The sequence below is a fragment of the Amia ocellicauda genome, chromosome 12 (assembly GCF_036373705.1).
Source record: "Amia ocellicauda isolate fAmiCal2 chromosome 12, fAmiCal2.hap1, whole genome shotgun sequence".
NCBI classification, from domain to species: domain Eukaryota; kingdom Metazoa; phylum Chordata; class Actinopteri; order Amiiformes; family Amiidae; genus Amia; species Amia ocellicauda.
In genome coordinates this window covers 153,719-167,844 of record NC_089861.1, presented here as the reverse complement: position 1 = coordinate 167,844, position 14,126 = coordinate 153,719, and the positions used below count along the sequence as shown (strand labels likewise).

Below are 14,126 nucleotides of genomic sequence, written 5' to 3'. Positions count from 1 at the left end.
GCACTGCGTCGAGCGCACTTTCTATAGTTGCGTTACCTCTCTGTGACCGTCTGTGTGTGCGTCTCTGGTCGCCTGCGTCTCTAGATGCTTGTGTGTCTCTCTATATGCACGTGTGCCTGTGTGAGTTGGTGCGTCTGTGCGTAGAGCAGGCCTGGGCCGTGACAGAGGAATGAAAGAGGTCTGCAGCGAGTGGACCTGACTGGGGTGACTGGGAGAGGACATGTGCTGCCATTGTCCATGCATGCTTCAGGAGGGGATTGAAAGGATAGTAACCCAACAATAATACAAGTGGGGCAGCTCCCGTGGCTCCGAACAGCAACACAGCGCTCACTGCGTCTCACGTCACAGAAACAAGAATATCACAAGCGGTGCCGAGCGGTTGTTTCCGGAATGAGTGTGAAACAGGAAGTTGCAGGCAATTTGAATGCTGCTCGAGCTGGCCTCTCTCTGCTAGGCTCTGCAGGGTTGAACTTTGCATACTTAATCTCCACCGATCCAAATGACATCTGTCACGCGTCAGAGATGTCTGCGGACCACGATGCCGCTCCAAGCGTGAGCAGCACAGAGAGCCACGCAGGCCTGCAGCACAAGGTCTCCTCAAACAGTCCGGCATCTGCCGATAAGGAACAACACAGTGCTGCAGAGTGTGAGCAGCTCATCTGCAGACCCCGCAGTTACACAAAGGAGCTTGAAAACCACTTCCTCAGGGCCAGCAGACAATGGTACAGAGAGGAGAACAGCGCCACACTTTCACAAACACCCATGGCTGTCACGAAGGGAGAGAGAAACACAATTCCATGGCCGGAGTGCTGATTCAGACCTGTAGAAACCCTCTGGGAAGAACAAACCAGGATGGGGCAGCCGCCATTAAGGCCAAGAGTGGGCTGACACTTTATTACATATATTGTGAACAGCTGGCTTTTGTCCCAACACACACTGTTGCGTCATGAGTGTGTGTGTGTGTGTGTGTGTGTGTGTGTGTGTGTGTGTGAGCGTGTGTGTGTGAGGCTGTGTATCTGTGTGTGTGTGTGGCTGTGCATCTGTGTGTGTGTGAGGCTGTGTGTGTGTGTGTGTGTGAGGCTGTGCATCTGTGTGTGTGTGTGTGTGTGTGTGTGTGTCTGTGGCATTCTGGCAGTCAGCTGTGGTTAAAGCAATCCATTTAAAGAACTGCAGTTCTATTTTTATAAGACAGAGCACTATTCAAAGAATGGCTGAAATGTACGCATAAACAATAGAGCACAATAAGGTGCACCTCCTCGGCTGGCCTTTCGTCTAGTTTTCATGTTCTATCTTGGCAATTAATTAATAGATTTCAAGGTAGATTTGTTGTTTTACACAATCTTGGCTTCAGGCAGATGTGCCTTTATTTCAGCAGCAGCATGCATATTTATTTTGTTTGGTTTGCTAAACTGTATCAAACCAACTTTTAAAGTGAGCAAATGTCAACACGTGTTCTACCTGTTTGAGGAACAGAGAGGACGTGCAAAACCTCTGACACCTAGACTAGACTAACGTAAGACAGTTGCATAAAAAAAATCACTCACCAAAACAGCCTGAAATGCACGTCTCCTCACAATGACTGAGTATGACTTATAATTAGCCTCTATGAAGACAAAGACTCAGTCTATGTTCATGCAATCGACCCCAGGTCTTGCGCCAACTACTTCGTTTATTTTAATTCTACCCACAGGGTTTGACACTGCAGTGCGATTCCCAATACGTCCAACTGAAGGCACAGAGGCACACTACACTAATTATATCACTGTATCCTTAGAAAAACACTTGTTATAAGTTTAACTGGAGCCTGTTAATCAAAATCCTAGTGTGCGACCGCTGTGAGACAAATTGGAAATTAATTTAAAGTGTAAAAGCACCACAGCCCCATTTAGACTACATGTTGTGTAAATGTTGCGAGTTTAAAGTGGCACTAAGGGCATTTGTCAAGGCAGGCCTGGGGAATTGCACGTACAACCGCAGCCGGAGCGCACACAGTACCTGGAAAGAGTGTGTAAGCCCTCAATTTTAGATTTAAACCCAGCTTGGCATGAAATAATAACAGTACACAAGCTCAGATCTTCACACTGACCTCAAGACAAGCACAGCAGTTTGGAGTCGGCTTGGTTTAAATGGCACACGTGATGCAGCGCTGTTTAAAGCTTTTCTATTTTCCGTTTTGTTTTTAAACAGTTTTCCGGTCTGCTTCTTATCTGGGGCCCATCTCACCTGACTTCCACTGAGCAGCGCAAACATGATGCAGGTAGGCGGGTTAAATGGGTCATATGAGGCCTGACTGAACAGTGAACCTACATGTTTTTATTTGTTTTAAAGGTAGGAGACCAAACAGACACGGAAAGCTGCCTCATCACTGCCATCACCGAAAGGCAGGATGTTCAAACACTTACAAAATAGTACAAAACGATGTAAATAATTCAGGTAAAAGTGACCATGACTCTAGCAGGGCTGTGCAGAGCTGCTGTCGTATGGTGAGGCTGTGATTTATACACATTAAGTGTTTATAGCAACAGAACAAAGTTCGAAGCATTTAAACTGGCTGTTATCTTGGGAGTGTGGAAGATCACCACAAAAAGCACTTTGCTTCTCAAATGCACTGTCTAGACGCACACAGCAATGCACAGATAGCACAGCATCTCCGTCCGTTTAACACCAATACAACCTTTCAGAGGAATGCCTCTAATTCAGTTTGCAGTTGCAGGAAGCGCTCTCAGTGCTGCTTCCACAAGAACAACAACCGTCTGTCAACACATCATATGGTCATGACAACAGCTGGAAATGGGCTTTCAAAGGGACTGCTAATCGGGAGAAGAAAACGAAACCAGCCTGCTGCCCTTCAGCATGTGCAGGAGTAAGAGCTCGTCTTTGTGCAGCTTTTCAATTGGCAGCAAATCACAGTTCAGTCATCACAGAAGCCGTCAAAGTCGAAGCTCTGGCAACCGGCAGCTTCCAACCCTGAGAAGAGTCTCTATAATCAAGGACTAACGCTGCAGGTGGAGACTGGCCGAAGGTAACCCAGGCCATGTCCAGATCGTGTGACGTGTGCAGTCAGGGAGCGGTGTACTTTAGCACCACACGCTTTCATTCAAAGGGCAAATCCAGCTCCACACAGGCAGGCAGATAAGGAGGTTTAATCAAAATGTGATCCATCATTTCCAAAGAAGAGAAACGTCTCTAATTATTGGAGTTTTTTTTAACATGCAACTGCAGCTGTAGATCACGTGAAAGCATATGATATGATATACTTCGATTTTCAGAAATCTTTTGATAAGGTTCCACACCAAAGACTGATCCTCAAATTGGAAGCTGTAGGCATTCAGGGTAATGTAAGTAGATGGATAGGAAAAAGAGGGTGTCCATTAGAGGAGTCGCTTCTAACTGGAGTGAGGTTGTTAGTGGAGATCCACAGGGATCAGTACTAGGGCCTGTGCTTTTTCTAATATATATTAATGATCTGGACTCTGGGATAGTTAGCAAACTTGTCAAATTTGCAGATGATACTAAAATAGGTGGCTCAGCAGATACAATCTTGGCAGCACAGGCTATTCAAAGGGACTTAGATAATATTCAGTTGTGGGCTGACACCTGGCAGATGAAATTCAATGTGGACAAGTGCAAGGTAATACATGCAGGTAACAAAAATGTCCACTATAATTACACTATGAGAGGAATAGAACTAGATGAAGTAACGCATGAGAAAGACGTAGGAGTCTATGTGGACTCCTCTCTTTCTCCATCCAAACAATGTGGGGAAGCAATAAAAAAAGACAAACACAATGCTAGGGTATATTGTCAAAAGTGTAGAACTGAGATCAAGGACAGTGATGTTCAGACTGTACAATGCGCTAGTTAGAGCTCATCTGGATACTGTGGACAGTTCTGGGCTCCACACTTCAAGAAAGATATCGCTGCTCTAGAGGCAGTTCAGAGGAGAGCAACCAGACTTATTCCAGGTCTGAAGGGAATGTCCTACTGAGGGACTGAGGACCTGAACCTTTTCACCCTGGAACAGAGGAGACTACGTGGGGACTTGATCCAAGTCTTCAAAATCATGAAAGGCATCGACCACATCAAACCAGAGCAGCTTTTCCAGATCAGCAGGGACACACGCACCCGGGGACACAAATGGAAATTGGGCTTCAAGGCATTCAAGACAGAAAACAGGAGACACTTCTTCACACAGAGAGGCGTCACAATCTGAACAAACTCCCCAGCGATGTGGCTGAAGAGACAATTTGGGAACATTCAAAAACAGACTGGATAGGATCCTTGATCACTTAGTTATTAATGGACACCAAACGAGCACAATGGGGCGAATGGCCTCCTCTTGATTGGACACTTTCTTATGTTCTTATAACTAAAACCCTCAACACACAGACTACAGCCTGTCCTTCTACCCGCTGTGGCCGTGCATCAGCCTGCCTCTCCTCTGAGGGACACAAGGAGCACGTCGAGCAGGACAGGGCAGGTCTTGTTGCCCTCAGCGAAGGGGCAGCTCTCACATCTCACAGCACTCAAAGCAGGAGCTGCCAAACTGCTACACTGTCAGGTGTCATGAAAACGATTTTGCCACACACCTGACCAGCTACCCCGCCAGGCCTCTTCCGTTCTGATACAGGCACTGCAGGTATAATGTGTGGACACCTTTTGTACGAATTAAATATTGAACAGGGCTAATTGAACAACTGACTGGCTCTTATCACTCCCGAGAGAGTCCTACAGTGGCACAGCAAGCGAGAGAAGGGGCCCCCCCACCTGCCCCAGAGACGCACCGCCATCACCGACCTGCCCCACAGAGACACACCCCCTCCCCAACCTGCCCCACAGAGACGCAACTCCTCCTCGACCTGCCTGACAGAAAGACGCACCCCCCCCGACCTGCCCCACAGAGACACACCCCCTCCCCGACCTGCCTGACAGAGAGACACACCCCCCTCACCTCACAACGAACTACACATTCACTCTCTGCACAAACAGAAACCATAAAAACAGGCACACACTCTCACTCTCCGTTTCTCACACACACACTCACACAGTGTTTATGTTATTTTTGTTTTGTTTTTGCAACATCCCTTACGACACGCGGGGGCCCTTCCAGGGTTGTCAGGACGGAGTGAAAGCAGCCAAAGCAGTTCATTCACAGGAGGAGCAGCCAGCTGTAGAGGAGCGGGGGGGCTGGCCCAGCCAACACACACAGCCTTATTTAGCAGTTTAGCAAGAGCTGAGAGAAGAGAGAAGAGCTGCGACCGCTCTCACACACGAGCTTCCTCTTGTGACATCACTTCCCCACTCGCACACTAGCACTGCAGAGCAACACACAGAGCTACACACACAAACAGACATCTACACTGCAGAGCAACACACACACAACTACACTGCAGATCAACACACACACACTGCAATTTAGTGTGTGTGGGGGTTTACTTTCCCAGAGTTATAAAGCCTGTCCTGGCTTGAGAGAGCAAGCAAGGACAGAGCCGGGCTTGTGCCTGCGTTGCATTAGAACATAAGAAACATACATACACTACTGTACATTACAACATGATTGTCTTAAAAAGAGCCGAGATGTAATACCCGCCCATTAGTTCAGTGGCACGTTGTCTCTGCTGCGTTCTCCACAGTGACAAATCAATCCTGCACTACGGAGAGCTGACAAAGTCAACGCTCCGCTCTCTCTCCGAGGGAGTGACCCCCATCGTCAGAACAATGTGCCTCCAGCAGGTTGGGCGTCTGCAAGGCCTGAACACGCCGAGGCACATCCCGAAACGCCAGGAACAGCCGACAAAGACAGGCGGCATCCAAGGGGCGGTTCTCGGCTTGGAGAAACCGACAGACAAGCGCCAGCACCGTAACACGCTGACCGAGAAGATGACCAAGTGCAGCCAAACCATGTGAGCACTGCTGCCCTCGCTCGCCGCCCCACCAGGGTCAGGTGACTGCAGCACAGACTCGTGAGGGCAGGCACAGGAGTGAGAGGAGCCCATCTCTACAGACGCCAAGACACCAAGCACTGATCACCAGCGAGGGAGCCTGGAGGCCAGACGGCTGCATGAGTCTCTCCCTCTAGGTGGTCTTGTTTTGTACTGGGCTTTCCTGTTGCCTTAAAGATGTACCTGTAGTTTAAAGCACGCCAAGAAAGACAATGTGGAAACAAAATGACAAAAGTGACCTCCGGCGGCACAGAAGCCATTGTCAGCGCTAACCCTCACCCTGTTAGATAGGCACCAGATCGCATCTGACACAGGTTTCATTTTCACAGTTTAACGAAAGAGCTGCGATACCGTGAAAGCAAACAACCGCTGTTTGTTCTGAGCAAACCTGGAAACACAAAGGCGGCTCGTTGTTCACAGCGCCGCTGCATGACAGAGACCGCGTTTACTGCAGTTCAGTTTATACTGAAAATAACAATGATGTGGAAAATAAGAAAAAGGACATTCACACGAGGCAAGCATCGCCTCCTCTCTACTTCTGGTAAACCTCAATCTCCTGGCTTGTAGCTTGTGAACCTTCTGCTTAACTACAAATTAGTTGTCAGCTTACTTGATCCACACAAAGCACTGATAATTACGATGCTACAGTCAGCACAGCCCGATATCCGTGTGTTTTGCTGAACGCTTGAGAAGGGGGCAGACCAGCGCTGCCTTCTCAGAGAATAACTGAACCATCAGTTGTCGGTGTCTTACCACCAGCCCTGCCTACTAATGTGGTCGGGTCTGTTTGCCAAAGGAAGGCGTGTGGGTCTTTGCACCAGCATGTGATTGATATTGTATAACACTGAGCCACAAGGCGCACAAGAGGTTTCTTAAACACACACACGCGAAGGCTGCTGTCTGAGGAGACATTCAAAACACAGCGTGTGAAACGATCGGGCCACTGACCTAAACGCAACAACATTCAGTAAAAAAACAGCTGCCTGGCTTCACCAGTCGCTCGGTGTCCAGGGATGTACTGTGCCCAGTGAGCGACGCCAGCTCGGGCAGCGGGCTGGATCTGGCACGAGCCTCGGTGTAAAGCAGGAGAAACTGCGGAAATCTGAAGGCATGGAGATAAAGTCCCTGAAATTAACATTTGATCCCCAGTGTCTTAATTAGAAAGTTTTAAAATAGCCCAGGAGGATCAGATATCAATGCATCTTAATTGTTCCTCAAAACAACAGACCTGCAGTGCGGGCAGTTCCTCTCGTGGCCATGACTGACCCGCTCTGGATTAAACCTCTGTGACCCTTCAAAGGGACTTACAGCATGGCTTCAACTCCAGGCCACACTAACACACAGTTTCTCTCAAAAGGCATTGTTTCTTTATTTGGCCTTTCCGTGCCCCTACAGCAGGCTAGGTGTGTTCACCTGATCTCCCCCCTGGCCAGTCCTGCAGCAGGCTGATAGTCCGGCCGCAGAGGCAGGCAGAGGGACACACCTCGGTTCACAGCACTGCACCGCACGCCCTGCCCCGAGGACAGCCCTGTGCTGGCAGGAGATAGTGGGGTGTGACAGTCTGCGGGGAGATGATTCTCACAACACTTAACCAATCAGCTGTTTCCCTTCCTCTGCTCTCCCCACCACAGAGCACACAGTCAGGCCAGACACCCGTCGCTCCAGACGTTTCTATCAATGAGCAACAAACAGACGCCACTCGGCTACACTGACTGTTTATCACACGGCACGTCAGCTGAGAGGAGGAACAAAACGGGCCTTTTCAAAAAGCAACTACAACAATAAAAGTCACACTTGTGTTCCTGGACAGCTGCCAGAGGATCGCAGATGGGCACAGTCCCCGATCAGCTCCCCAGTTCCCTCCCGGACACGAAGGAACACCGCTGCCCAGACAGGACCTGCCGAAGCGCCAGCATCCCCCCGAGCCAGGCAGTGACTGGCCGCCCAGCCCTCAGTCCCCACACTGCGGAGCCACTGAGATCAGCAAGATGCCAGCTGGGGCCCGGCATGGGGACCCCACATGCAGACCCAGCTCCCCGCTCTGTGACTCAAGTACAGCAGTTCTACAATATGGCACATATTCAAAAGGAATAGAAAGTATTCTAGTTTATTGCATCGTTGCACTTCCTATATGCAGCCTACTGGTGATCCTCCGCTGCTTCCCGCTTTATTACACCCTGTTCCCACGGCACACTCCCTGGCACCGAGCCTCCCAGCGCCCATTATCTAAGACACGCGATAATAACAGGGACATGCAATACGACACGGGAAGAAAGGAAAAGACAACAGAGACTGACCATTATGTAAGAAAGCAAGAAGGAGAACCGAGTGTCCCTGGCTGACCTTCACGCAGGAATACAGGCAAGAGTGTTCTGTCCTGTTCACATGCAAAGCCCATCAACGCAGCTTTCAGAGGAGGCCGGTCTGCACACTGCCGGGCCCCCCAGCTCCGTCTCCAGCCCAGAAAGCCCACTGGCTCCGAGTCGCTCACTGGGAGTGTGGTTTCTCTCCCTGACAATTTCACACGCTTGACTCCAGGGCTGGACTCCTGCCCTACCAAACCAGCCTTCTGCAAAGGCACCAGTTATAGCCTCTCTCGCACGTTCAAGTCAACACGGCTCTGACAGACGGGCCATCTATAACAACATCAGGCCCCGGACTCGTCAGTGACTGTTCAGTTCTCGAGTGGAGAACCGCAGGCATGTCAGCGATCCCCGGTGACTATTTCCTTTCAAGAAGTTCTAATCTTAGCAGCCGGTCAGGAATGCAGGCCGAGCGGTCCCTCCCTCAGCCAGCAGCCTACAGCCCACTCCCCACGCGGCCACGAAAACAAACAATCCCACGGCACAGCAGCCCGAGACACGGGAACACGCGGCCTTACCTTTCCTGCGGGGGGAGGCCATCCTGGCTCGGCTCTCCATCAGCCTGGAGAGAAACGTGGGGAGAAGATCGGTTACATTTCAAAGATGTGTTGTTTTCACACACAATTTCCAACTCAATTACACTTTGTATGACAATGGCAAATAAAGAAGAAGTGCGATGGTTTGCACAGATTAGGAAATTACACATTTTTAAAGACAAATATATATAAAACACCAAATCCTGGAGATGCCATTAACACTACACTCCTGTCGGTTGCGGTCTTGTAGTGTTTAATACCTCGTTTAGAAACAGCAAAGCTTGTATCCTATCACACGCGTTTCCTCTCTCTCCATTTTACTTTCTATACACAAATCATCAGCACCCTTGTGTAACTGGCAAGAAAGGATAACGATACTTAGTTTTTAATGTATTTAAGTCATAATGGAGATAAAAGGAGAGCAGGGGAACAGACAGATGGCACAGGTTCTGTTGGAATGCCGTTCAACCATTAAATGACAATTATTCAACAGGACAGGAATTCACTCATTCATAAATTGGTCAAATGCAACAAAGCTGAAGGAGACGCTTCTCACGAGGGGAGTCTCTCGTCCTGAGCGAGTGCTTTCCACGCACAGGCTCGTGTCACCCGCTGTCCGGCCTGTCACTTCCCCGGGTGCGTGGGGCCACGCTGGTCCGCTGCCCTGGCCGGCGCTGGCAGTGGTGCAGCTGCAAGGCGAAGGTGTGAACAGGGCTGTACTGCATCACCACAAGCACCTGGGGGGGAGGCGTGTGTGTTTGTGTGTAAACCAGGCAGCCGAGGGTGTCGGCCTGTCCGTATGGCAACACGCTCGACAAATCAGAAGCACTCCTCAAGTCCGTATCCCACTGACGGCCTGGCCAAACAAGATTCCTCCCAGCAACAATCAACAGACACGCTTCAGAGGTGAAAAACAACACGACCTTTGGGTTTGAACCACCAATACCGGTGCAGCGCTCGAACACTAACGCAGGGATGTCAATTACTGCCGCACGTCTCTGCCAAAGAAGTCTGACACGAAGCACACAAGATCATCTGCAAAGCACTTCTTGTGTGAAACGCGACACTTGAAAGGTAGAGTTAATCTTGACTCGATCTAATCAAGTCTACCGGAGTCAATCCAATATACCAGAGAGGCGGCTTTTCTACGAAGATCATTTGTTTTTTAAAGGTATAGCTAAATATTATTCAATATCTTTAAAAGATATCACTTAATAGTCCCTGCATAAGTCTTTCCCAGAATCTATTAGAATAAATCCTCAATCTCCTCAGATTTCATCCTTGATTTGAAGTTTTGAAGATCCTGCAGCAGGTAAACACTACCACAACACCAGGGCTTCAGCGTGTGAAACTCCCTGTGCGTCTCAGACACGATGTCCACAATGTCCAATATCTGCTGCTCAGACACACTGACGGCCGGACCTCCACACAGGAGCGGAGACTGATGCAGTGGAGGACAGCGCAGGTCTCACACCTCTCACAAAAACATTCAACATAACCTCCTCTCCGTACTGAAATCAATCAGTCCTATGTGACGAATTCAAGCAGCCCAAACAGCTACAGGCACGATATAAAACACCCCGACTGCGACACACAGACCGTCAGTGTACAGTGGATGCACCAAGCTTACTGATCTGCCTCATGAGACAAACACAATTAAACCAAACTGTTCAGCCTTCCAGGAGTCAGTAAATGGTTAAATAACTGAATGGTGACTTCAGAAAAGACAACAAAGGAGAAATAAGTCAGTGTGTGTGTATATATTTGGCATGCATGTGTTTGATATATTTGACATATGCATGCGTGTGTGTGTGTGGAATGTATACATATACACACGTGACGCATGTCTGAATAGCAAGCTGGTAATTTTAACTTAGGTGAGAAATTCTCAGTCTCAATTACGACATTAGCAAAGCGTTTCAAAGCCACACTGGGTTCAGGACGGCTCTTCACGCCTCTCAAAAGCCTTGTTAATGGTATGTATGCGGGTTACATTAAACCTGCTCCTGTTGCCACAACTCTGTCCTCTTCTGACCCTATTAAAACTGAAAGTATGTGCCAGGAAGTTTCAACATTATTTTAAAATCACTTTCAAGCAGTTACAGACCACAGCAGAGCCGTCCTACAGCTGTACATCGGCACAAAAGCAAAGACAGCGTGCTTCAGTACAGTGTCCTGCAGTTCATGGAGTTGCTGCTCCTTGTGCGGAGAAATGGCCTCCCTTCACCCCACAGCCACACACGACCTTTCGCCGCAGACAGGCTCCCTGCAACAGCACTTCCCTTTGATACAGCAGACCTTGCCCGTGGCTGTGAACGAAGCATCGTGACTTGTCAATGCCACAAATAACATCCAAGGCATCCTTCAAAAAAAGGTCATAACAGGAAAAATAACTGTCTTCAGGAGAGAAAGTCTACGGGTGTCAGGTGCCTCGTCCACAGCGCTGCTCCAGTCAGGCCCACATCGGGATGCTTGAGAAGCAGTGTCCAGGGAAGGCAGGTCTCAAGAGCACTGCAGTTCAGCTTTATACTGAAGCCCAGTCAGTATCTGTCTGTATATTTTAAAACAATATGGGTCCCAGAAGTTACTTACAGGGATCTGCACTCAAGTAACTTGAAGAAATCCTCAGGTCGCGCCCTGGACGCTCACACTGGATGCTAGAGTTTGGCTCTTAAGGGGACTGTCACTGTCCTGAGACCTGATAACTGACCTCAACCCCCCGGACATGCAAATGATGTGCAGCCTGGTGCTCCTCCACCTGTAGAGCACCGCTATCCGAGCTGCATCCCGCCCTGACCGCACCGCACATGGCCGGCTGCTAACAGGTGGCTTTCCCTGCTGCCTCTTCCCGCCTCCCATGACAATGCCAGCACTGCCCGTCCGCAGGAAGCCACCAGCCCGCATGCACCGTCCTGCGGCCCCGGCGCGGCCCAAAGGCGAGTCTCTTACCTGGCTGGGGACGAGCAGCTCGCCGTCTTCTGCCTGCCAGACCTCCACCACGCCGGGCACCGGGGACAGCGCTGAGAGAGAGAGAGGAAATGCGGCGTGAGAGCAGGCTGGCGACAGGGCAGCCTCCCAGGAAGTGCGCCCGTCAGGAGCGGCTGTGCCCGGGCGCACAGGAGCGCAGTCCGCCGGGCTTCCCTCCACAGCCGACACTTCGCGGCAAGTTCCCTGTTAAACGGCCCCGCTGCGGTCCTGCCCGGATCCTGCCCCGGCCTCATCGCACCCGTGTGCTCGGGAATCGACGGAGACGCGCAGCCCCTCGGCCAGCCCCCCAGGAAGCCACCCTGCGAGCGGCACCCGTCCCCACCCCCGCCTCACCCCCGCCTCACCCCGGGGAAACAGCCCGCCGAGAGCGGCGCGCTGGTAAAGCCCGTCGCCGGGACTAGCGTTGTGTTTTTATGCCCCAAGACGAGCGCACCATCCTGCCCCTCTTCGGAGATCTGTGCCCCGGACTGCTGTCGCACAGACGCCGCTTCCCGAGAACAACAATGGCCGTGCGGCGGAGCGGCCGATTCGCCCACCTGGCAGCGGAGCTCCTCCCGGGCGGACGCAGGGCCACAGCAGCGACAGGACGCCGAGCAGCAGCAGCTTCGTCCAGCTCTTCCTGGGCCAGTGGGCGCCGCGCTGGAAGCCCCTCAGCCCCGCCATGCTGCTCCGTGTGTCTGTGTTGAGCTCGCAGTGCTTCCTCTCTCTCTCTCTCTCACACACACACTCACACCCTCTCTTTCTCTCTCTCCTCCTACACGGGCTGACGTGACGAAAGCAGTGCGGCTGCCCGGCGCTCGCTTGTGTGTCACAGTGTGTTTGTGTGTGATGGGGAGTACAGCTGAGGGTGGCACAGTGCCAGCAGGGCTATTTAAAAGGAAGGAGCTCCACCTGCCTGGCACAGCTCTGTGTTGTGTGTGTGTTGTGTTGTCTTGTGTTGTGTTGCGTTGTGTTGCTCTGCTATGTGTTGTGTGTGTGTGTTGTGTTGCTCTGCTGTGTGTGTGTTTGTGTGTTGTGTTGCTCTGCTGTGTGTTGTGTGTGTGTGTTGTGTTGCTCTGCTGTGTGTTGTGTGTGTGTGTTGTGTTGCTCTGCTGTGTGTTGTGTGTGTGTTGTGTTGCTCTGCTGTGTGCTGTGTGTGTGTTGTGTTGCTCTGCTGTGTTGTGTGTGTGTGTTGTTGCTCTGCTGTGTGTTGTGTGTGTGTGTTGTGTTGCTCTGCTGTGTGTGTGTTGCTCTGCTGTGTGTTGTGTGTGTGTGTTGTGTTGCTCTGCTGTGTGTGGTGTGTGTGTGTTGTGTTGCTCTGCTGTGTTGTGTGTGTGTGTTGTTGCTCTGCTGTGTGTTGTGTGTGTGTGTTGTGTTGCTCTGCTCTGTGTGTGTTGCTCTGCTGTGTGTTGTGTATGTGTTGTGTTGCTCTGCTGTGTGTGTGTTGCTCTGCTGTGTTGTGTGTGTGTGTTGTGTGTTGTTGCTGTGTGTTGTGTGTGTGTGTTGTGTTGCTCTGCTGTGTGTGGTGTGTGTGTTGTTGCTCTGCTCACGGTTCTTTGTCCGTTTTTTTAACCCGCCGCGCGTTGTTATCGGCGCTGGATCTGACAGAGAAACACTGACTATTCTTTCAAACAAATCGCTTACCTTCGTGGATGTATTAGTTAATTGTATATCTAAACAAAAGCACAATGTCCAAGTACATCAAATCAGCCACAAGCCCTTGAATTGATATTTAAAAGTAGACGCTTCGTTAGCAGTGAAAGTATTGTGCGTGGAGGGGAAGCCCGGGAGGAAGTGTCGACAGAGACACAAACACACAGAGACAATAACATAGACACAGAGACAGAGACACAAACACACAGAGACACAGAGACAATAACATAGAGACAGAGACACAAACACACACAGACACACAGACGCACTGACACAAACAGAGACACAAACGCACAGAGACACAGACAGAGACAATAACATAGACACAGACGCACTGACACAGACAGAGACACAAACACACAGAGACACAAACACACAGAGACACAGACACACAGACGCACTGACACAAACAGAGACACAAACACACAGAGACACAGACACACAGAGACACAAACACACTGACACAAACACACAGAGACACAAACACAGACGCACTGACACAAACAGAGACACAAACAGGGACAATAACAGAGACACAAACACAGAGACAAATGCACAGAGACACAAACACACAGAGACAGAAACACAAACACAGAGACAATAATATAGACACAGAGACAAACACACAGAGACACAAACACACAGAGACACAGACAGAGACAATA

General features: G+C 50.3%; 1 protein-coding gene across 3 annotated transcripts in view; it reads right to left on the bottom strand.

The window, feature by feature from the left end:
• The window catches only part of tmem131l (transmembrane 131 like), a 34,016-nt gene extending 21,419 nt beyond the window's left edge, over positions 1-12,597 (bottom strand). Inside the window, exons 1-3 of one of the 3 annotated variants that reach the window (XM_066717976.1) lie at positions 12,366-12,597; positions 11,791-11,861; positions 8,824-8,867 (exon numbers count right to left, since the gene is read on the bottom strand). In XM_066717976.1, coding sequence (XP_066574073.1) covers positions 8,824-8,867; positions 11,791-11,861; positions 12,366-12,492 — 242 coding nt within the window. In that variant the 5' untranslated portion in view covers positions 12,493-12,597. The remainder of the gene's footprint in view (positions 1-8,823; positions 8,868-11,790; positions 11,862-12,365) is intronic. The other 2 variants (XM_066717975.1, XM_066717977.1) reach the window with 2 other exon arrangements.
• Positions 12,598-14,126: the final 1,529 nt, after the last annotated feature.